At 30.5% G+C, this 23,920-nt stretch overlaps 3 protein-coding genes across 4 annotated transcripts; 2 read left to right on the top strand and 1 right to left on the bottom strand.

The window, feature by feature from the left end:
- Window positions 1-24: 24 nt before the first annotated feature.
- On the bottom strand, window positions 25-3,715 carry LOC119613925 (protein hold'em-like). Its single transcript, XM_037969996.1, has 3 exons — window positions 2,797-3,715; window positions 475-628; window positions 25-412 (listed from the first exon to the last, which is right to left on the bottom strand). The coding sequence occupies exons 1-3, from the start codon at window positions 3,713-3,715 to the stop codon at window positions 25-27; spliced, it is 1,461 nt and encodes a 486-aa protein (XP_037825924.1).
- A 254-nt stretch (window positions 3,716-3,969) lies between these two features.
- LOC119613929 (dynein intermediate chain 3, ciliary-like) lies at window positions 3,970-6,101 on the top strand. Its single transcript, XM_037970001.1, is given in 7 exon segments — window positions 3,970-4,630; window positions 4,633-5,039; window positions 5,165-5,343; window positions 5,403-5,421; window positions 5,423-5,641; window positions 5,699-5,922; window positions 5,996-6,101. Coding segments are annotated over 7 exon segments (1,728 nt in total). The 3' UTR covers window positions 6,015-6,101.
- An 884-nt stretch (window positions 6,102-6,985) lies between these two features.
- LOC119613928 (integrator complex subunit 3 homolog) lies at window positions 6,986-11,616 on the top strand. 2 transcript variants are annotated; one of them, XM_037970000.1, is made up of 3 exons: window positions 6,986-7,004; window positions 7,163-7,565; window positions 8,907-11,616. In XM_037970000.1, exon 3 carries the CDS (start codon window positions 9,039-9,041, stop codon window positions 11,475-11,477), a length of 2,439 nt encoding a protein of 812 aa, XP_037825928.1. In that variant the 5' UTR covers window positions 6,986-7,004; window positions 7,163-7,565; window positions 8,907-9,038; the 3' UTR covers window positions 11,478-11,616. The 2 variants fall into 2 exon arrangements, with proteins under 2 accessions (XP_037825928.1, XP_037825927.1); XM_037969999.1 differs by lacking the exon at window positions 6,986-7,004 and having other exon boundaries at window positions 7,138-7,565.
- Window positions 11,617-23,920: the final 12,304 nt, after the last annotated feature.

The raw sequence follows: 23,920 nt of genomic DNA, 5'->3' as shown, positions 1-23,920 counted from the left end.
TTTTTATTTGTTTTAAACATTTCTTTAAAATGCTGAAATATATTTGGATAATTCTTCTATATCTATTGGTCTCATAGCTATAACTATAACTACCAATTTACGTCTTAACATATTGGGTTTCTTAATCAAAAGTTTAACTTCATAATGATTCATTAAGAAGGACCATTTTAATTTATCCAATTCTTTTTCGTTTAACGAACGATATTGTGTGGGATTTAGGTTTAAAATACTTTCAGCAGTTTTATCAGTTAAACGGGCCTCCACTAACGTACCCGTTTGATCACTGAGATGTACATTTATATTGAAAAAATATTCAAAATTTTCTTCTGAAGAGTTAATGGAAAAGGCCATTTGACATTGTTCCATTTGACAAAGGGTTTTATTCCAGGGTATTAACCGACTACAGGATTTGCTGGAATAGAGAACTTGATAATAGTGATTCTTTACTTTCAAGATTGCTTAAATATTTCTTACCATTTTTTGCTTAAAACAAAACTTTGTAGATCCAAATTCATGTGTGTGATCATGCCAAATAAAACGGCAGTAAATTGATCATTTGTATCACTTAATTGACCCTCGGCTCGGGTATAGATTTGCCGTACGGTCATTATGGTTTGTATTTGATCAGCTGGAAGGGGATACATATAAAATAATTAAGAATTATTAGCTTCAATTGTAGTGTAAACTATATAGTCCTGAATATAGTCTATTCGATAGTCCAGACTATAGTCTATTCGATAGTCCAGACTATAGGCTATTCTATAGTCCAGACTATAGTCTATTATATAGTCCAGACTATAGTCTATTCTATAGTCCAAACTATAGTCCAAACTATAGTCTATTCTATAGTCCAGACTATAGTCTATTCTATAGTCCAGACTATAGTCTATTCTATAGTCCAGACTATAGTCTATTCTATAGTCCAGACTATAGTATATTCTATAGTCAAGAGTATAGCCTATTCTATAGTCCACACTATAGTCTATTCTATAGTCCAGACTATAGTCTATTTTATAGTGCAGACTATAGTCTATTCTATAGTCCAGACTATAGTCTATTCTATAGTCCAGACTATAGTCTATTCTATAGTCCAGACTATAGTCTATTCTATAGTCCAGACTATAGTCTATTCTATAGTCCAGACTATAGTCTATTCTATAGTCCAGACTATTGTCTTCTATACTCCAGACTATAGTCTATTCTATTCTAGACTATAGTCTATTCTACATTCCAGACTATGGTTTATACTATAGTCCAGACTATAGTCTATTCTATATTCCAGACTATAGTCTATTCTATAATTCAGACTATAGACTATTCTACAGTCTAGACTATAGTCTATTCTATAGTCCAGACTATAGTCTATTCTATAGTCCAGATTACAGTCTATTCTATAGTCCAGACTGTAGTCTATTCTATAGTCCAGACTATAGTCTATTATATAGTCCAGACTATAGTCTATTCTATAGTCCAGACATTAGTCTACTCTATAGTCCAGACTATAGTCCATTCTATAGTCCATTCTATAGTCCATTCTATAGTCTATTCTATAGTCCAGACTATAGTATATTATATAGTCCAGACTATAGTATATTCTATAGTCCAAACTATAGTATATTCTATATTCCAGACTATAGTATATGCTATAGCACAGACTATTGTCTCTTCTGTAGTCCAGAGTATAGTCTATTCTATAGTCTACTCTATAGTCTAATCTATAGTCCAGACTATAATCTATTCTATATTCCAGACTATAATCTATTCTATATTCCAGACTATAGTCTATTCTATAGTCCAGACTATAGTATATTCTATAGTCCAGACTATAGTCTATTCTATAGTCCAGACTATAGTCTATTCTATAGTCCAGACTATAGTCTATTCTATAGTCCAGACTGTAGTCTATTCTATAGTCCAGACTATAGTATATTCTAGTCCAGACTATAGTCTATTCTATAGTCCAGACTATAGTCTATTCTATAGTCCAGACTATAGTCTATTCTATAGTCCAGACTATAGTCTATTCTATTCTAGACTATAGTCTATTCTATATTCCAGACTATGGTCTAAACTATAGTCCAGACTATAGTCTATTCTATATTCCAGACTCTAGTCTATTCTATAATTCAGACTATAGACTATTCTACAGTCTAGACTATAGTCTATTCTATAGTCCAGATTATAGTCTATTCTATAGTCCAGATTACAGTCTATTCTATAGTCCAGACTGTAGTCTATTCTATAGTCCAGACTATAGTCTATTATATAGTCCAGACTTTAGTCCATTCTATAGTCCAGACTATAGTCCATTCTATAGTCCATTCTATAGTCCAGACTATATAGTCTAGTCTATAGTCCAGACTATAGTATATTATATAGTCCAGACTATAGTATATTCTATAGTCCAAACTATAGTATATTCTATATTCCAGACTATAGTATATGCTATAGTACAGACTATTGTCTCTTCTGTAGTCCACACTATAGTCTATTCTATAGTCTAATCTATAGTCCAGACTATAATCTATTCTATATTCCAGACTATAGTCTATTCTATAGTCCAGACTATAGTATATTCTATAGTCCAGACTGTAGTCTATTCTATAGTCCAGACTATAGTCTATTCTATGGTCCAGACTGTAGTCTATTTATAGCCCAGACTATAGTATATTCTAGTCCAGACTATAGTATATTTGTAGTCCAGACTATAGTCTATTCTATAGTCCAGACTATAGTCTATTCTATAGTCCAGTCTATAGTTAAATTAATAGCCTATGCTTTAAATTTTGCCCTTACCTTTTGGCAAAGCATCCGTACTTTGCTGAGCAAACATTTCGAATGCTGCCTTGGGCATGGACTCAGCATATTCCATTAACATTTGCGTCTCCTGGCCCATAGGATTTTCATAGATTAAACTTCTGGAAGTGAAGCTTAAAATGCAACTCTTATAGAATTCCGAATAGCTGACTTTAATATCTATTAAATGCAAGACCGTCTTTAAAGGCTGCCACAATTTTCGAGCTCTTTCTATCCAATCCGGATGCCAAATTGTTAATATTAAGCCACTGGGTAAACTTTGATCAAACACTATCAATTCCAAACATTGACGCACTTTACCATCTTTAGCTGCCTTCAGCTCACGCAAAGGTCTTAGTAAACCCACTAAAACCAAAAAATCCATATGCATATCAATGGCATGAGAATCACGAAAAGATTTTTTAACATCGGCCAGGTTAAGTACAGAATATAAAGGTTTATGCGAAAGGCGCCATAATTGTTTAACATCTTTATAGTTTTCTAGATCATGATAATTATGTTTTTCCATAAAACCTTGACCATCGTTTAGGACCAGGGTTATGGGTAAAGTGGCCACTGGTTGATATCTAGTTTGTAGAGAATTTGGACCCTCAATTTTTATATTATTTACTTTGCTGCAAATAACATCCACTATATCGCCTATTTGAATTTTTTCATTGTATTCTTCTATTCTCTCCCGAGGACCCCAACATTTGCAATTGACCACATGATGTTTGGAATCACGCAAAGTAAAATTCATGACACCCTTATATTGGGTATCATTTTTGGCCAGAAATATATTGGGTTCAGTTTTGCTCAATACCAAGGCCACTATTAAAGTATTCACATCCTCGGCATGTAAATCGTTAAGTTTTTTAACCGTTAATTCGGAAATATTTTGCGAGGGTTTAAAAGACATTTTAAATTAAGTAAAAATTTTGATATTTATTAAGAAAAACAAACTTTACATTGAATTTAATATAAACAAAGATAATTTACCGTTATTTTGTGATATTTTAAAAGAAAGAGTTGCCATATTTAAGAATTTATGTTAAACGGTTGTCAAGGGCTACACTAAACAAAATTTCTATATTGATTAAACAAATTGCTGGAAGAAACTTTAAATTCTTTAAAGTTTTAACAAAATTGTTGTTAAATTTTCAAATTTCCATTATGGATTATACCTATAAAAAAGAAAGACGTTATTTTGGTGCTCCGGTTACCTTTGGCAATAAGGATGAGGTTATATTTACGGAAAATTCCAATCGCGAATTGGTTAAGAATTATATCTTAAAAAATCCAGTAGATCGTGATACCCAATATGCCAATCAAATGTCTTTAAGTGTGGCCAATACGGAGAGAGCCACTTACAAAAATGTGGGCATAACCCATAATGAGGGCGGTTGGCCCAAAGATATAAATATGCATGATCCCGAACAGACGGTACGCTATAAAAGAAAAATCGAAAAAGATGAGAATTATATAACCCAAGTGATGAATTTGTGTAAACCCATGGAACAGTATATCTATCAAAATAATGCTGTTAATATTTATGAAAACTATTTTGATGAATTAGAGCCAGCTCCTTTACCGGAACCCTGTCGTTCGAGAACGGTTAATGTTTATCGCGATCCTAACCCTATAAAAGTGCCGGTAACACATTTGTCCTGGTCTCCGGATGGTGGCATAAAAATGGCTGTCAGTCATTGTGATATGAAATTTCAGGGTGATAAAACCGGACAGAAATGCAATTCCTATATATGGGAAGTAGAAAATCCCAATGAACCCTATTTGACTTTGGAACCCAAAGTACCCTGTGTTTGTTTGGAATACAATCAAAAGATCCTACCAGTTTGGTTAGTGGCATGTATAATGGCCAGGTGGCTGCCTGGGATACCAGACATGGCAAATATCCCGTAATGATTAGTGAGCGAGAAGTGTGTCATCGTGAACCGGTAAATTCGGTTCTTTGGAATAATTCTAAAAGTGGTACGGAATTCTTTTCCGGTGGTTCAGATGGCCAAGTTTTATGGTGGGATACACGTAAATTAAATGAGCCATTAGATCGTTTACTTATGGATCCGGTTAAAAGTGATGAACAAGATTTATCAAGATCGTATGGAGTTTCGGTATTGGAATATGAAACTACTATTCCCACACGATTTATGGCGGGCACAGAAATGGGCATGTTGTTTGGCTGTAATAGAAAGGGAAAAACACCTTTGGAGAAGATACAAATAAGGGTAAAAAGTTAAATATTACAATATATTTAGATCTATTTTTCTCTATAAAATGGATTATGTAATAGACTATAGTCCGGACTTTCGGACTCGGCTAGAGAATAACATTATGTTTTTAACTTCTCCAGATGATGTGCCATCTCGGTCCAGTTTATGCCATTATGCGTAATCCGGCCTTTGTTAAAAACTTTCTAACGGTGGGTGATTGGTGTGCGCGCATATGGTCGGAAGATTGTCGAGAAAGTTCTATTATTTGGACCAAAAGTAGCAGTGCCATGTTAACCGATGGAGCCTGGAGTTATACTAAGTCAATTTTAAAGAAAACTTTATGAAACATAAAAAATTTTAACAAAAACTTATTCTTAGGGTCTCCCAATTCTTTATTCACCCGCATGGATGGTGTTTTGGATACCTGGGATCTATTGCAACAGCAAAATGAACCCGTTTTAACGGTTAAGGTGTGTGATGAACCTTTATACTGTGTACGCACCAATGAAAATGGTAAATTTGTTAGTTGTGGCAGTAAATTGGGAGCAACATTTCTAATCGAAGTTTCCGAGAATATGGTGACTTCTAATAAGAATGATAAGCCTTTATTAACAGCAGTAAGTTGTTAATATTTATGATAATAAGAATTTTTTTCTAATTTTACTTTCTTAAAGATGTTTGAACGTGAAAATCGTCGGGAGAAAATCTTGGAAGCTAAATCTCGTGAGATTAAACTTAAGGTTAAAACAAACCAGGGCCAGGATCAGGGTGATATGACCATGCTAAATGGTAAAGTTAATATAGCACCCTTTAAAAGTGCCTGTGAACAGGCGGAGGCAGAATATTTTGCAGCCGTGGAGCAGGAACGTTTAAGACGCATACCCGGCAACAAGCGTAGGTGAAAAATTAAGGGATTTTTTATTTATATTTTAAATTTATTTAAAAAATGTTGTTTTTCTTTTCAATTACAGAGGACTTGGACGAAACTGAAGTCTCGGAGGCAGAGAACAGTGTTAAAGTTTAGTTTAATATTGGAAAGTTATTAAGTTTTATTACAAAGTTTTAATAGTGTAAAATTGTAGTAAATAGTGTTAAAATTTTAGTGTGATTAAAAAGTTTTATTAAAAATTTATGGAGAAGTGTCTTACAGTTCAAAATTTGCACACCAATTTCGGTTTCGTTTCTTTAAACACAAACGTTATTGCATTTAATGCCTATAGCTACTTTTAAAATTATTTATATTAAAATAGTTGTTAATTTTGAACAGAAGACCTAATTTCCTTTAAATTAATATATAACATGTCTATTCCATCTTCTCCATGGTTCAAATTGAATTAGAAATACAAAAAAGTTAACGTATACTATTGTTTATATACCAGAGGTGTTCCACTTTGAGGGCTTCTAAACCCGCTCTGGAAAGATTATGGGATCAATAATGAAAACATTCAATTTGATTATATATCTTCTCTATTATTGAGAAATTTTAGTAAAATCGGTTTTATAAGTTAGAAATTATAGATAAAGTTCCAATTGTTTATAGATATCCTCTAATGATGTCAAATAATTGATGATAACACAGTTAATGATAACACTGTTGTTGATAACATTTAAATTGTTCTCACTGTTATTGATAATACAGGTTGTAATAATGCAGTTTTAACAAACATTATCTTCTAAAACTCTATTTACTAACAAATATCGACAATAAAATATTAAATAATCAAGATTATAACATCAATTTATATTTTTAATTAATTAATTTTTTATGTTAATTATTTAAAATTTCTAAAAAAAAACTAAATAATTACAACACTGTGTTATCTTTATTTACATTTACAAAAACAAAAGTTTTACCACACTAGTCTTTACCCAAAAACACTTTCCAACACTTGCAATGGCTTCATTTTGTTGTGATTTTCTCTTCAGCTGTCATTCGTTTAATTTTTTTCCTCGAACTTAGTAAAGAAAAATGCAGTGCTAGTTGTTTTTATAATTTTAATTATTTATAACAATTTATTTACAACGAATTTAATAAAAATTATAAATTTATTATTTAATTTAAAGAAATAATATAAAATACTTAAAAAAATATCTAAAATAAAACATAAAATTGTAAAAGAAAAAAATGTCTTCTTCAGGAGTAAGAAAAATTTTCGTAAAAAACAACAGCTGCCCTTTTTTGTAATAAAGCACGTAAAAAAAGAAGAGTAAAATTTAATTACATGACAAGAACAAAAAGAGCAAGATAAATATTTAACCAAAAAAGGAACACCCTTTTTTAAGCAATAATAATAATAAATAAACAAAACAATTGACAAATATGGTGTTAAAGTAAATTTAATAATAAAAGTTAAAATAATTTATTAAGTTTTTTATTTTTGTCATTTTTTAATGATGTCATAAAAAAAGTTTAAGTGTGTGTGTTAAAAAAACTGTAAATTGTTTAATTGTTATGTTGTTGGTGGTGTCATCATGGGTCAAGCTGGCTTGATTATTATTTAAATTTTACTTTAAGTTTTAAAAGGATTTCTTTAATAAGAGGTAAGTTTTTGTTTAGTTTTTTATATTTAGTTATTAAGTTAAGTTTTCTTTTCAAAAGATTTCTTTGTTGTGATGGCATTTTCTTTTCATTAAAATGCGTTTTTCTTCATCTGCGTTTCTTTCAATAAGCATTTTCTTTTAGTGTTGGTAAACGTTTTTATATAGGGGTTTATTTACATTTTGCTAGGAACAGTGTTTAGATGTGTAAAAATTGGCTTTAATTGGGAAATGTAAATAAATGTTTATATTTTAATAAATTGTAAACTTTTTGGATTAAAATATAAAAAATGCTTTTAATGTAAATTGTTTTTAGGAAATCTATTGTAATTCTTTAATTTTTTAAACAAATATTAACAGGATTTCCATTTTGTTTAATTATTTGGACTAGACTATATACTACACTAAAAACTAGACTATATACTAGACCATAGACTAGACTATAGATTAGACTATAGACTAGGCTATAGATTAGACTATAGACTTGACAATATACTTGACTTTAGACTAGATTGTAGTCTAAACTGTAGACTAGACTATAGACAAAACTATATACAAAACTATATACAAGAATATAGACTACACTATAGACTAGACTGTAGACTATAGACTAGACTTTAGATTAGATTATATACTAGACTGTTTACTAAACTATAGACTAGACTGTAGATTAGACTATATTCTAGACTATGTACTCGACTAGAGACTAGACTTTGTATTAGACTATAGACTAGACTATAGTATACAATAACTATACTAAAATTCATAATGATCAAGACGTAGACATCTTAAATCTTAAATTGAAGGTTTCCGAATAAAAATCGAAGAACCACGGGAACTGCAACTTTTGAAATTGGCTTAAAAAGCAATTTAACATCGAAATTGTGAAAAATTGTGAATAAAACTGTTCAAAATTTAAAAAAATAGATAAAAACAATAAAAATTTAAGGATTTTTGTAAAGATTCAAAAAAATTATAATAACTGCTGCCGGCTGCTAAGTAATCTAGCTAAAACCATTGAAAAATCTTTTGAGTTTCGGACTAAATTGAAAGTTTAAGTATTTTGTTTAAAATACTTGATTGTGATACTAATTACTGCCTGCTGCTGTGTATTTACGCCTCTAAAACAAAATCATTAAATAAACTTTGAGGTTATGTTACAAATTTTTAAGGTTATGGGTAAAATTTGTTTATTTTTTCTTAATTTAATGGTTAAGGGTTTTAGTTTACTTTAAAATACTTTTAAAAAATACCAATAAAACAATGCATGTATATAAAACTAACAACTTTTAAAAACAAATTAATCTCTAAAAGCTTAAATGCTTTACATTATTTTATTTCTAGGGACCAAAACATAGAGAGACTTATAAGAAAAGGATGGGAAACAAAAAGCTGGGAATTATAAAAAACAAAAATTTCAAAGATTTTTTTACACATTAAACTTAAAAACTTTTCAAATAGAAATTTCCCAAACACATGCATTTAAAGTCTGTTTATGAAAAGCCAAGTTCTAAATATTTCCAAAACAATATGGCTAGTAGTTTATTAAATGATGATGAGGATAATGCCACACGTAATACACAGCAGCAGCAGCAACAACAACAACAGCAACAGCATAATAATAATAACTTAAACGAAACTTCCTCTAACGGCCCTAATAACAATAACAAAATGCAGGATACAGAAGCAAAATTGAAAAAACAAAATTTGGAACAAAGAAAACAAGAACTGGAACAATTGCTCAATGAAAAAAGTTGGCTTTTACAACAATTACAAAAGCAAGAAAGTCAAATATTAAATGGCAATTTTGAATATATGAATTTTAATGATTTCATACAAAATCTAGCCGTACAATATAAACAAGAACAAACTACACAACAAACAAATAACAATAATAATGGCGATAATGTTTCCTCTCTTAGTGGAACGGGTTCTAATCATTTATCTAATGTGGAAGAGGCAATCTTAAGACGTAAGCCTTTAACGTCTAAAGAAAATCATCAAAATAACAATAATAATGTTATGCATCGCAGACAATCGGAGATCTCTAATAGATCTTCAGAATATGATAATTATCCTCAACAGGATAATCATTCTACCCATTCAGAGGGTACTAGAGGTGGTGTGGTAATGCATGGGGCGGCCCAGGCTACTCAGCAATATGCTGCGAAGGCTGCTTTAAAGAAAAGATCTGCCACAGTGGCCGGCACTACAGCACAATCCTCTACCAATTTGCAAATGATTAGGCAGCAGCATTTGGAGCAACAACAGCAACAATTGTTATATAAACAACAACAGCAGCAACAGCAACACTATCATCATCCTCAACAGCATTTGTTTAAGCCTCATGTAGATCATCATCAGGTATTAATGCCACATTTACAATATGCCACCCAAAAGTTTTACTATACCACACTGCAGCCACAAACGAATTCAACCGCAGCAGCATCACAACAAACCCAACAACTTGCAACACAGCCACCGACACACCAGCAACAACAGCAGCCTCAATATGGACGTTATATACAAAACAAACAAATTGCCCAACAGCAGACTCTACACCACAATCATGCGCCACAACAGCAACAACTCCTGTTAACACCACCCTCCGGCTCTACAATAACCATAGACAATATTTCTTTATACTCTTTAAACTCCAATAATGTGGCCACTTTACATCGTCCGGCCCAGCAGCAACAGCCCATTATTGTACAATGTGATAAATACTATTTATCACCCACTTCCCATCATGTCTCCCATAATGATGGTGCCGGTTTTATAAAATCATCACAAAATATTAAGGAATACATTTCACCCATTAATTCGCCACAACATTTATCCATCAGGGATAAAAATCGTGCACAAACATCACACCCTAACTTAGCACCTAGGGGAGCTACTCCGGCTTTAGATATTATATCGCTAGCTCCTTCCTATGTGTCCATGGAAACTATAGACTATGAACTGGCCCCAGTAGGCTCTAATATGAGATGGAGATCACAAACAAATTTGCCTCCCTCTGTAAACTCTAACACACAGTGTGAAATTAAATCCCAATCTAGCGATATGTTAAATAATAATCAGTACTATAATACCGCCCTAAATCCACCACCTCCTCCGCCTAATCCTCCTTTATTAGTAACACAAAATTCCAACTTAATACCACCGCCCAATGTTACCCAAGTTAAACCATTTAAACCTTTAGATGATATATCCACCTACAGTAATGATTCGCACAAAAAAATAAAACCCAAACAATGGTTAGAATCTTCTTTAGATGGTCCTGTTATTAGGCAAACTCCCTCTCAGGAGGAAGCTTGCTCTACTTCCTCTTTTTCCTCTAATAATAACAATAGTCAAGCACGTTCCAAACTTTCTTCACAATCTTTAAACACCTCCCGTCACTATTCTATGTCGTCGGCTCAATGTAAACCTCCACAACAACAACAGAATCCCTCTAACACCCATCATCACAACAAACTAAGTCAATCTACTTCTTATCTAAATCAATTAGATTTTGCTAATGCTAATAACACCCCCACCATCCTACCCACACCCTCTATATCCCAGGCTTATAATCTGGAATTATCACCTCAACCTTCTGCAGCTTATAAGTATATGCCTGCTCCCATACAGCCAGCAGCAGCACAGCCTGCAGCTGCTAACAGAATTCCTCCCTCTGCTTTATATGTCAATACTTCCAATACAAATCTAGTGCAGTCTGCTACCCCTACCCCACCCCTAGCAGCCGCCTTATCTCCTGATATACGCATAGAATCCCCGGTTAATATGACTGTGGTTCAGCCAGCCACTTTTCAACCTTATAAAGAGGTTACCAAACCTTTTGAAATGTCTGATTTCTATAAATATTCCACCAAGTTTAGGCAAAAGGAAAATAATAATGGTGAGAATTAGAAAGTTAATTTAGGGTAAAAAATAAACTTTTTTAAACATTTTTGGAAAAAAATACAAAAAAGCTTTTTAGCAAAAGTGCTAAAAGTTTATTTTTTGAGTTTTAGAAAAAATATTCATAACAAAATTTTTTGAAAAAGCTTTTTATACAAGAGCTAAGAAAAGCTTTTTTATGAAAAAGCTAAAAAAGCCTTTTTATACAAAAGCTTAAAAAAGCTTTTTGATAAAAAAATCTAAAAAAAGCTTTTAAACTTTTTTAAGCTCTTTTATACAAAACTTTAAAAAAGGTTTTTTATACAAAAGCTTTTTAATACAAAAGCTAAAAAAGCTTTTTTATACAAAAGCTTAAAAAAGCTTTTTTATACAAAAGCTAAAAAAAGCTTTTTTATACAAAAGCTTAAAAAAGCTTTTTTATACAAAAGCTAAAAAAAGCTTTTTTATACAAAAGCTTAAAAAGCTTTTAAACTTTTTTATAACAAATTTTTTTAAGCTCTTTTATGCAAAAGCTTAAAAATGCTTCTTTATACAATAGCCCTAATAAGCTTATTTATCCAAAAGCTTAAAAAGCTTTTTTTCATTTAAAAGTTTTTCTATTTTGTAAGTATTTTTTTTCATAAAAAAGCTTAAAAAACTTTATTTCATAGAAAAGCTTTTTCATAGAAAATGTTAAAAAGCTTTTTCATAGAAGAGCTTAAAAAGTTTTTTTTTTAAATTTAAAACTTTTTGAAAATTTGTCCAAAAAATTATAGAAATCTTTTCATAAAAAAACCCTTTTTCATAGAAAAACTTAAAAAAGCTTTTTTTGATATAACAGCTTAACAAGCTTTTTCATAGAAAAGCTTTTTTAAAAATTTGTCCAAAAAATTTTATAAAAAAGCATTTTTAATTTAATTGAAAAGCTTTATTGTATCCAAAAAAATGTTTTTTTTTTTTAAGTTTTTTTTTATCATAAAAAACTTTTTTATAGAAAAGCTTAAAAAGCTTTTTTTCATAAAAAAGCTTTGGTTTAAAACTTTTTAAAAATGTATCCAAAAAATTATAGAATTTTTGTAAGAACAAGCTTTTTTCAAAGAAGAGCTTATGGCTTTTCATAAAAAAGCTTTATAAAATCCATAAAAAAGTTTCTTATATAAAAGCTTTTATCATAAGAAAATTAAAAGCTTTTTTCATAGAAAAGCTTAAAAAATCTTTTTTCATAGAAGAGCTTAAAAAAGCTTTTTGCATAGAAAAGCTTTTATCATAAGAAAATGAAAAGCTTTCTTTTTAGAAAAGCTTAAAAAAGCTTTTTTTATAGAAAAGCTTGAAAAAGTTTTTTTCATAGAAAAGCTTAAAAAAGCTTTTTTAATAGAAAAGCTTAAAAAGCTTTTTTTCATAGAAAAGCTTAAGAAAAGCTTTTATCATAAGAAAATTAAAAGCTTTTTTCATAGAAAAGCCTAAAAAGGATTTTTTCATAGAAAAACTTAAAAAGCTTTTTTGACATTTAAAACTTTTTAAAGTTTTTTCCAAAAATGTTTAGAAATGCTTATTACTACATCCATTAAAAAGTTTTTTTTTTGTAAAAAGTTTTTTTTCAAAAATTTATAGAAAGCTTTCTTATTAAAAAAGCTTTTATTTATTAAAATATTGCTTTCCATTAACAATTTTAGCCAAAAAACTTGTTATGAGGGGAAAAAAGATGGAGAAAAATAAAAAAAATATTAAAGCTTTTGAAAAAAGTTTTTGTTTTTAATAAGGGAATAGAGGTTTTTAGTAATTTATATCAGAAGGTTTTTGTATTTTACTTTTAATTGTGTAAATTTCAATTAAACAAGTAAATTAACAATAATTTTATTAACAATTCTAATACAATTCAAACTTGTTAAATTAGATTTTAACAAAATTTGAAAGAAAAAACATTAAAAATGCAATAAGTATGAAAAATTGCAATTTAAAGTTTTAAAACAATTAAGAAAAAACACCAAAACATTCTAAGAAAAAAAAACCAGTGATATTTAATAAAATATCATTTATTTTAATTTTCAATTATTAAACTTTTTTATAATTTTAAAAACTATTTTAAAACATAATTTACAAATTTTAATTAGAAGTTATTTTAAACTGTGGAAGTAAATGTGTTTATTTAAATAATAACAGATTCTTGCATTTCATTTATAATTATAATTTTAAATAACAAAATAATTTGTTTATTATTATTTTTAATATTTTAAAAAAAATTTGTGTAGCTATTCATTTTTTTTTATTATAAATTATTAAACATTTAATTAAACTTAACCTTAACATAATATTATACACTATAACTTGACAATCAAATTGTAATTTAACAATATAAATTAAATTTTTAACATAAAATTGTTATAAAATATTTGTTTGAAAATAACTTTTAAAAGAAACAACCAGTGTCTTAACTAAAAAAAAAAAAACAAAACTTATAAAGGAATTTGAATATTATTCAAATAATCCTCAATAAAATAAACAATTTGCCTTAAAAATGTAGTTATTTTAACTCATTAAAAACGTAACAAAACTAACAATAATTTATGTCTTTTTTAATAATATATATTTGAAAATCTAATGCTCAAATTTATTGCCAAAATATTTGTTTTTTTTTTATATAGAAATTTATTCTTTTTTTATAGTAGATTAAAAATAAAATATAAAATTTATATACAAGATTTTAACTTAAGTATTTAATATTTTTATAAATTTTTACATTTTCACATAAAATAGCTAAATTTTTTATAGTAAATAGTTGCTTCTACTATAAAATATTTAAGAGTTTTTTATTTAACATTTTTATTTTAAATAAACAAATAAATAATTATTATTAAAAACTATAAGGATTTTTATTCATAATTTTAAGTCAACATTTTTGGATTTCTCAACTAGAACAGAACTAAAACAGAACTAGAACAGAACTAGAACAGAACTAGAACAGAACTAGAACAGAACTAGAACAGAACTAGAACAGAACTAGAACAGAACTAGAACAGAACTAGAACAGAACTAGAACAGAACTCGAACAGAACTAGAACAGAACTAGAACAGAACTAGAACAGAACTAGAACAGAACTAGAACAGAACTAGAACAGAACTAGAACAGAACTAGAACAGAACTAGAACAGAACTAGAACAGAACTAGAACTGAACTAGAACAGAACTAGAACTGAACTAGAACTGAACTAGAACAGAACTAGATCTAGAACAGAACTAGAACTGAACTAGAACAGAACTAGAACTGAACTAGAACAGAACTAGAACAGAACTAGAACAGAACTAGAACAGAACTTGAACAGAACTAGAACAGAACTAGAACAGAACTAGATCAGAACTAGAACAGAACTAGAACAGAACTAGAACAGAACTAGAACAGAACTAGAACAGCACTAGAACTGAACTAGAACAGAACTAGATTCAGAACTAGAACTGAACTAGAACAGAACTAGAACAGAACTAGAACAGAACTAGAACAGAACTAGAACAGAACTAGAACTGAACTAGAACAGAGAACTGAACTAGAACAGAACTAGAACTGAACTAGAACAGAACTAGAACTGAACTAGAACAGAACTAGAACTGAACTAGAACTAAACTAGAACAGAACTAGAACTGAACTAGAACTGAACTAGAACTGGACTAGAACTGAACTAGAACTGAACTAGACTGAACTAGAACTGAACTAGAACTGGACTAGAACTGAACTAGAACTGAACTAGAACTGAACTAGAACTGAACTAGAACTGAAACTACTGAACTGAACTAGAACTGAACTAGAACTGAACTAGAACTGAACTAGAACTGAACTAGAACGAACTAGAACTGAACTAGAACTGAACTAGAACTGAACTAGAACTGAACTAGAACTGAACTAGAACTGAACTTAGAACTGAACTAGAACTGAACTAGAACTGAACTAGAACTGAACTAGAACTGAACTAGAACTGAACCTAGAACTGAACTAGAACGAACTAGAACTGAACTAGAACTGAACTAGAACTGAACTAGAACTGAACTAGAACTGAACTAGAACTGAACTAGAACTGAACTAGAACTGAACTAGAACTGAACTAGAAACTGAACTAGAACTGACTAGAACTAGAACTGAACTAGAACTGAACTAAGACTGAAACTAGAACTGAACTAGAACTGAACTAGAACTGAACTAGAACTGAACTAGAACTGAAACTAGAACTGAACTAGAACTGAACTAGAACTGAAGCTAGAACTGAACTAGAACTGAACTACGAACTGAACTAGAAACTGAACTAGAACTGAACTAGAACTGAACTAGACTGAACTAGAACTGAACTACTGAACTAGAACTAGAACTGAACTAGACTGAACTAGAACTGAACTAGAACTGAACTGAACTAGAACTGACTGAACTAGAACTGAACTAGAACTGAACTAGAACTGAACTGAACTAGAACTGAACTAGAACTGAACTAGAACTGAACTAGAACTGAACTAGAACTGAACTAGAACTGAACTAGAACTGACTGAATTAGAACTTAGAACTGAACTGAACTAGAACTGAACTAGAACTGAACTAGAACTGAACTAGAACTGAACTAGAACTGAACTAGAACTGAACTAGAACTGAACTAGAACTGAACTAGAACTGAACTAGAACTGAACTAGAACTGAACTAGAACTGAACTAGAACTGAACTAGAACTGAACTAGAACTGAACTGAACTAGAACTGAACTGAACTAGAACTGAACTAGAACTAGAACTGAACTGAACTAGAACTGAACTAGAACTGAACTAAAACTGAACTAGAACTGAACTAGAACTACACTTTTGCCTTATTTTTAGTTATTTTTATGTTATACATTAAACTTATTGCTAGATCTGTTACTGTTTTTTGTTAATAGTCTCCTTCAAAAATCATATTACTTTCTAAAAGCCCAGGAATTTTAATTATTTTATTTTGTATTAATCCCCAAAAATTCCAACTTTGTCAATTTCTTATTTTTCACATTTCCCATAAAAATAAATTTTGTCCAAAAATTCTTAAACTGTGTAATTATCGGAATGATGATTTCATTTTTCCGTTTGATATTTGAGTAGCGGCACACTTTAGACATGTTTTTCATTTCGAAAAAATGAGAATTTATAAGAAAAATGTCTTGTTTTTTTCTTATAAAAACAAAATATTCTGAAAAATATCTGTTTTATTTTTCAGCACTTTGTCAAAGTGCTACGCAGTGTCTATGTGTCCCACTCAATACTATTTTTTTTTGATGCTCCATGAAACTATATGTATATGTACTTCCAAATGTTTATTTATACGAATGTGTGTCCCATTTTGTTTGGGAAAAACAAAATCTTTGGCACTTGGTTGTCTAAGGGACTAGCTGTAATTAAAGCAGAAAACTGCAGGCGACAAATTTTTTATAATTCTAAAGCAGTTCTAGTTCAGTTGTAATTCTAGTTCATTTCTAGTTCTGTTCTAATTCTGTTCTAGTTCTGTTCCAGTTCTGTTCTAGTTCTGTTCTAGTTCTGTTCTAGTTCTGTTCTAGTTCTGTTCTAGTTCTGTTCTAGTTCTGTTCTAGTTCTGTTCTAGTTCTGTTCTAGTTCTGTTCTAGTTCTGTTCTAGTTCTGTTCTAGTTCTGTTCTAGTTCTGTTCTAGTTCTGTTCTAGTTCTGTTCTAGTTCTGTTCTAGTTCTGTTCTAGTTCTGTTCTAGTTCTGTTCTAGTTCAGTTCTAGTTCTGTTCTAGTTCTGTTCTAGTTCTGTTCTAGTTCTGTTCTAGTTCTGTTCTAGTTCTGTTCTAGTTCTGTTCTAGTTCTGTTCTAGTTCTGTTCTAGTTCTGTTCTGTTCGTTCTAGTTCTGTTCTAGTTCTGTTCTAGTTCTGTTCTAGTTCTGTTCTAGTTCTGTTCTAGTTCTGTTCTAGTTCTGTTCTAGTTCTGTTCTAGTTCTGTTCTAGTTCTGTTCTAGTTCTGTTCTAGTTCTGTTCTAGTTCTGTTCTAGTTCTGTTCTAGTTCTGTTCTAGTTCTGTTCTAGTTCTGTTCTAGTTCTGTTCTAGTTCTGTTCTAGTTCTGTTCTAGTTCTGTTCTAGTTCTGTTCTAGTTCTGTTCTAGTTCTGTTCTAGTTCTGTTCTAGTTCTGTTCTAGTTCTGTTCTAGTTCTGTTCTAGTTCTGTTCTAGTTCTGTTCTAGTTCTGTTCTAGTTCTGTTCTAGTTCTGTTCTAGTTCTGTTCTAGTTCTGTTCTAGTTCTGTTCTAGTTCTGTTCTAGTTCTATTCTAGTTCTGTTCTAGTTCTGTTCTAGTTCTGTTCTGTTCTAGTTCTGTTCTAGTTCTGTTCTAGTTCTGTTCTAGTTCTGTTCTAGTTCTGTTCTAGTTCTGTTCTAGTTCTGTTCTAGTTCTGTTCTAGTTCTGTTCTAGTTCTGTTCTAGTTCTGTTCTAGTTCTGTTCTAGTTCTGTTCTAGTTCTGTTCTAGTTCTGTTCTAGTTCTGTTCTAGTTCTGTTCTAGTTCTGTTCTAGTTCTGTTCTAGTTTCTGTTCTAGTTCTGTTCTAGTTCTGTTCTAGTTCTGTTCTAGTTCTGTTCTAGTTCTGTTCTAGTTCTGTTCTAGTTCTGTTCTAGTTCTGTTCTAGTTCTGTTCTAGTTCTGTTCTAGTTCTGTTCTAGTTCTGTTCTAGTTCTGTTCTAGTTCTGTTCTAGTTCTGTTCTAGTTCTGTTTAGTTCTGTTCTAGTTCTGTTCTAGTTCTGTCTAGTTCTGTTCTAGTTCTGTTCTAGTTCTGTTCTAGTTCTGTTCTAGTTCTGTTCTAGTTCTAGTTCTGTTCTAGTTCTGTTCTAGTTCTGTTCTAGTTTCTGTTCTAGTTCGTTCTAGTTCTGTTCTAGTTCTGTTCTAGTTCTGTTCTAGTTCTGTTCTAGTTCTGTTCTAGTTCTGTTCTAGTTCTGTTCTAGTTCTGTTCTAGTTCTGTTCTAGTTCTGTTCTAGTTCTGTTCTAGTTCTGTTCTAGTTCTGTTCTAGTTCTGTTCTAGTTCTGTTCTGTCTACTTCTGTTCTAGTTCTGTTCTAGTTCTGTTCTAGTTCTGTTCTAGTTCTGTTCTAGTTCTGTTCTAGTTCTGTTCTAGTTCTGTTCTAGTTCTGTTCTAGTTCTGTTCTAGTTCTGTTCTGTTCTACTTCTGTTCTAGTTCTGTTCTAGTTCTGTTTTAGTTCTGTTCTAGTACTGTTCTAGTTCTGTTCTAGTTCTGCTCTAGTTCAGTTCTAGTTCTGTTCTAGTTCTGTTCTAGTTCTGTTCTAGTTCTGTTCTAGTTCTGTTCTAGTTCTGTTCTCGTTCTGTTCTAGTTCTGTTCTAGTTATGTTCTAGTTATGTTCTAGTTCTGTTCTAGTTCTGTTCTAGTTCTGTTATAGTTCTGTTATAGTTCTGTTCTAGTCCTGTTCTAGTTTCTCTTAATAATCTCTTGGTTATCCTGAACGATCGCCTGTCGCCTCAATTCTGTTCCATCTCCCTTTCCACCAGAAACACTTGATGTTTTTCCATAAAAATTATAGAAAATAAAAACAAATCATTTAAGAAGAATACAAGTTGTAGTTATGAGTGCGTTTCGTTGTGTCTAAGATTTACGAGAATAAACAAAATTTCAAGAGTTGAAAGATCTCCAAGTTTAATGAATTGATATGGTTGAGCAAATGAGGCGGAGGAGGAAGAAAATTTTTCTTCTCAAATGCAACATTTTCTTTATAAAAATTTTTCTAGATATTCGATAATTTTGTTTTTAGTTTAGTTGCAATTGGCGCGTTATTTAGTTCAAAACGTTTAGAATTTTCTTAAAAAAATTAAAAGGAATTTTAAATTCCAAATTTATACACAAAATGGAGACGGAAAATTATTAAGAAAAATATTAGAAAAAATAGTTTTTAGTTTCTTAGTTTAGTGGAAACAAATAATTGGTTGTTGAGAAGAAAATTTTTGTAAAAATTGAATCCCAGAAAAAGAATTGTTTAAAATTTTCTAAAAAATAAAAGAAAATTACGTGAAATTTATAATTATAACCTAAAAAAAGTATTACCCTTAAAAAATCGTAAAAAATTGAGAAAATTATTCAAAAATCTAACTAAATGTTTTGTAAATTCTTATTTGAAATAAATTTTGAAATAAAGAATATTAATATAAAAAAATTTGACAAATGTTTAGACATTAGTTTTGTATGATCACTGTCGCCTGCCCTTTTTACAAAGTCAACGTCATTTTTGTTTGAAAAACATTAAAATCATTTTTATTTTACAAAACTACGCGGCCTCAAAAAGTATATTTTTGTGTTAAATTTTTGTTGCACTTTTAAAAAAACAATCAAAAATCATTCTCTTTGATCTACATTTGTGCTCTCTCTGTTCAATACCATCCACTTACGTTCCACCTTGATGGGAACATGTTGGTGTACATCGTCATAAATTAATGGCAAATTTCATATAATGGATCTATTTACTCTTTACGATTGGGTATGTACAAATAGCAATTGAAATTGTTTAATATTACTTTAAGTTTGTTTTGATTTAGTTATTGAAATATAAAGAAGAGATTTAAAGGAATTTATTCTTTAGATGAAAAAGCATCATAAAAAAGATTGGTTATAGAATATGAAATCTTGGTTTATTTTTTGTTTAGAAATTTATAAATGATCTATATTCTTCAAAGAAAATATTTATGTTTTGTAAATTAAACCGATCGATCACTTAGCAGATCAAGCGTTTCGGTTAATTTTTGCTCTTTGCAGCATATATTTCAGTTGCTAACTATGAGACTGATAATTTTTTAATTAAACCCCAAGGATCATATATATTAATCTTTTGTCAGAAACAAAATGATCACCTTTACCTGATAATACGATTACTTTTTTAAGATTTCTCTTTTCTACTGATCTTCTTATTGACAAAATTTTTTTACATTAACATCAGCCCCTATAAAACTCACCTTATACTTACTATTTATATATTACCTTGTGTGTTCTATTTCATTATCAAATCGTTACTCTTTAAAGAAACAGATGAAGTCTGTAATCGCTATATATTTTGTTTGTTCAGTTATGGTTATTTACACTTCAAATTTGTCTTAAATGTTGATTTAATTCTTATCAATCATTTTTAATACCAACAAATAAATCTCTCTTGAATACAAGAAGAACTTAACATATACAGACACGGTATCACAATAACTCTCAAATGTGAGGCACAAAGCAGGGATGGGAAGTTTTGTTATAGAACTGAACTTGAACAGAACTAGAACAGAACTAGAACAGAACTAGAACAGAACTAGAACAGAACTAGAACAAGACTAGAACAGAACTAGAACAGAACTAGAACAGGACTAGAACAGAACTAGAGCAGAACTAGAACAGAACTAGAACAGGACTAGAACAGAACTAGAGCAGAACTAGAACAGAACTAGAACAGAACTAGAACAGAACTAGAACAGAACTAGAACAGAACTAGAACAGAACTAGAACAGAACTAGAACAGAACTAGAACAGAACTAGAACAGAACTAGAACAGAACTAGAACAGAACTAGAACAGAACTAGAACAGAACTAGAACAGAACTAGAACAGAACTAGAACAGAACTAGAACAGAACTAGAACAGAACTAGAACAGAACTAGAACAGAACTAGAACAGAACTAGAACAGAACAGAACTAGAACAGAACTAGAACAGAACTAGAACAGAACTAGAACAGAACTAGAACAGAACTAGAACAGAACTAGATAGGTAGGTAGGTAGGTTGATAGGAGGGTGTATATTACATCAAATCCGAAGAAATACACCTAGGCCACTATCGGGCCTGCTGTGCGCTCCTTATCATGAAAAAAGAGACCTGAATGAATTATTTTTCAGTGTTCAAAAACTCAGTTTCCTGAAAGTAATTCCTAAGAATCTTCCAGTCAGTGTTAGTCAGGAATGTTATTTCCGGAATAACATCACTTCCAAGATACTTGGATCTTACTTCGACGAATGCCTGGCAGTGGCAAAGAAAGTGCTCCAAGAACAGAACTAGAACAAAACAAGAACACAACTAGAACAGAACTAGAACAGAACTACAAACAGAACTAGAGCAGAACTAGAACAGAACTAGAACAGAACTAGAACAGAACTAGAACAGAACTAGAACAGAACTAGAACAGAACTAGAACAGAACTAGAACAGAACTAGAACAGAACTAGAACAGTACTAGAACAGAAGTAGAACAGAACTAGAACAGAACTAGAACAGAACTAGAACAGAACTAGAACAGAACTAGAACAGAACTAGAACATAACTAGAACATAACTAGAACAGAACTAGAACAGAGCTAGAACAGAACTAGAACAGAACTAGAACAGAACTAGAACAGAACTAGAACAGAACTACTAACTAGAACAGAACTAGAACTAGACAGAACTAGAACAGAACTAGAACAGAACTAGAACAGAACTAGAACAGAACTAGAACATAACTAGAACAGAACTAGAACAGAACTAGAACAGAAATAGAACAGAACTAGAACTAACGAACTAGAACAGAATAGAACAGAACTAGAACAGAACTAGAAACAGACTAGAACAGAACTAGAACAGAACTAGAAAAGAACTAGAAACAGAACTAGAAAAGAACTAGAAAAGAACTAGAAAAGAACTAGAAAAAAGAACTAGAAAAGAACAGAACTAGAACAGAACTAGAACAGAACTAGAACAGAACTAGAACAGAACAGAACAGAACAGAACAGAACAGAACAGAACAGAACAAACAGAACTAGAACAGAACTAGAACAGAACTAGAACAGAACTAGAACAGAACTAGAACAGAACTAGAACAGAACTAGAACAGAACTAGAACAGAACTAGAACAGAACTAGAACAGAACTAGACAGAACTAGACAGAACTAGAACAGAACTAGAACAGAACTAGAACAGAACTAGAACAGAACTAGAACAGAACTAGAACAGAACTAGAACAGAACTAGAACAGAACTAGAACTGAACTAGAACAGAACTAGAACTGAACTACATAGAACAGAACTATTTTTATATAAATCTGTTTCAGTTCTGATTTAATTTCAATTCTGATCAAGTTTAAGTTCATACATCGATTTAGTTCGAGTCCGATTATAACCTAGTCCACTTCTAGTTTATTTTCAATTTAGTTTCCCATCTCTGTCTCACATATGTAACTGTATATTTATTTACATGTTTATGTTTTAACATGTGAGAACATATCTCACACATACACTTGTACTCTAACAACAATTTACAGTTAAACAAACTCCTCGTTCTTCTTCGTATTGTTTGGTGATTGTTGTTGTTTATTAAAATTCGTACTCAAAATTGATAAAAATACACTCCATTCACATGTTGGAAGTGTTTCTTCAGTACACGGAACCGCTTGGAACCGCATGTTGTTTGTTTTTTTTTTTTCGTTTAATGTAAAATATTGTTGTTAAAGTTGCTTTACTTTTTGTTGTTTTTATTTATTAATATAATCAAGACGAAAAAAAAACTAAAACATTAAAATAAAAGGAAAATGTTACAAGTAATTCGTAAAGTTTTCCTTTTACATTTGTTTATTTTTCTATGTGTGTGTTATGTGTCTTCTTCTTCTTTAAAAATTTATTTGCAAATTGTATTTTCTGTTTTCATTTTCGTTCACTTTCATTCTCAGTTGGTGTGTTTTTGTTGTACGTTCGTTTATTTTATCGGTTTGTTTTCAAATAAAATTTTCAAATTTTTTACTCACGCTGGGTTTTTCGTGTTGCTTTTTATCTGTCATGTAATAAAAAGTGAATCGGGTTGATTAGTTTTCCTTACTACGCGAAACACTTGAGAACAATTGGTTTGAATTAAATTTTAAAGCGGTTTTATTTCGGTTGGAAAATTTGAAGTGAAAATAATGAAAATATTAAATTAATAAAAAAAAAAAATATGTATCAAAGTGATAAAGTTATAAAACTAAAAAATAATAATTGTTAATAAAGCGAATGCAACAAATTTAAAAAATAAATTATATAATTTTAACAAAAAATGTTACATGATAAACAAATTAAATTAAATAAGAAAATAAACATTATTTGTTTAATAAATTATTAAAAATTTAAAAAATAAACAATTTTAACAAAATAAAATTATAAAAAAATTTATTTATTTTTATTTTAAAAATAAAAACGAAAAATCGACATTTTAAAAACGAAAAAGTAAAAGAATTGAAAATTGTATTGTTAGTTTCATGGTTTTCTGAAATCCGGTACGGATTTCATGATACTACTTCTAGTTCAGTTCTAGTTCAGTTCTAGTTCAGTTCTAGTTTAGTTCAGTTCTAGTTCAGTTCTAGTTCAGTTCTAGTTCAGTTCTAGTTTAGTTCTAGTTCAGTTCTAGTTCAGTTCTAGTTCAGTTCTAGTTCAGTTCTAGTTCAGTTCTAGTTCAGTTCTAGTTCAGTTCTAGTTCAGTTCTAGTTCAGTTCTAGTACAGTTCTAGTTCT

The sequence above is a fragment of the Lucilia sericata genome, unplaced genomic scaffold (genome assembly GCF_015586225.1).
Source record: "Lucilia sericata isolate MDLA Ls3-8-SP2 unplaced genomic scaffold, ASM1558622v1 Contig002435F_arrow, whole genome shotgun sequence".
NCBI classification, from domain to species: Eukaryota; Metazoa; Arthropoda; class Insecta; order Diptera; family Calliphoridae; genus Lucilia; species Lucilia sericata.
The sequence above is the reverse complement of the archived record's forward strand: the minus strand, read 5'-3'. Positions and strand labels throughout refer to the sequence as shown.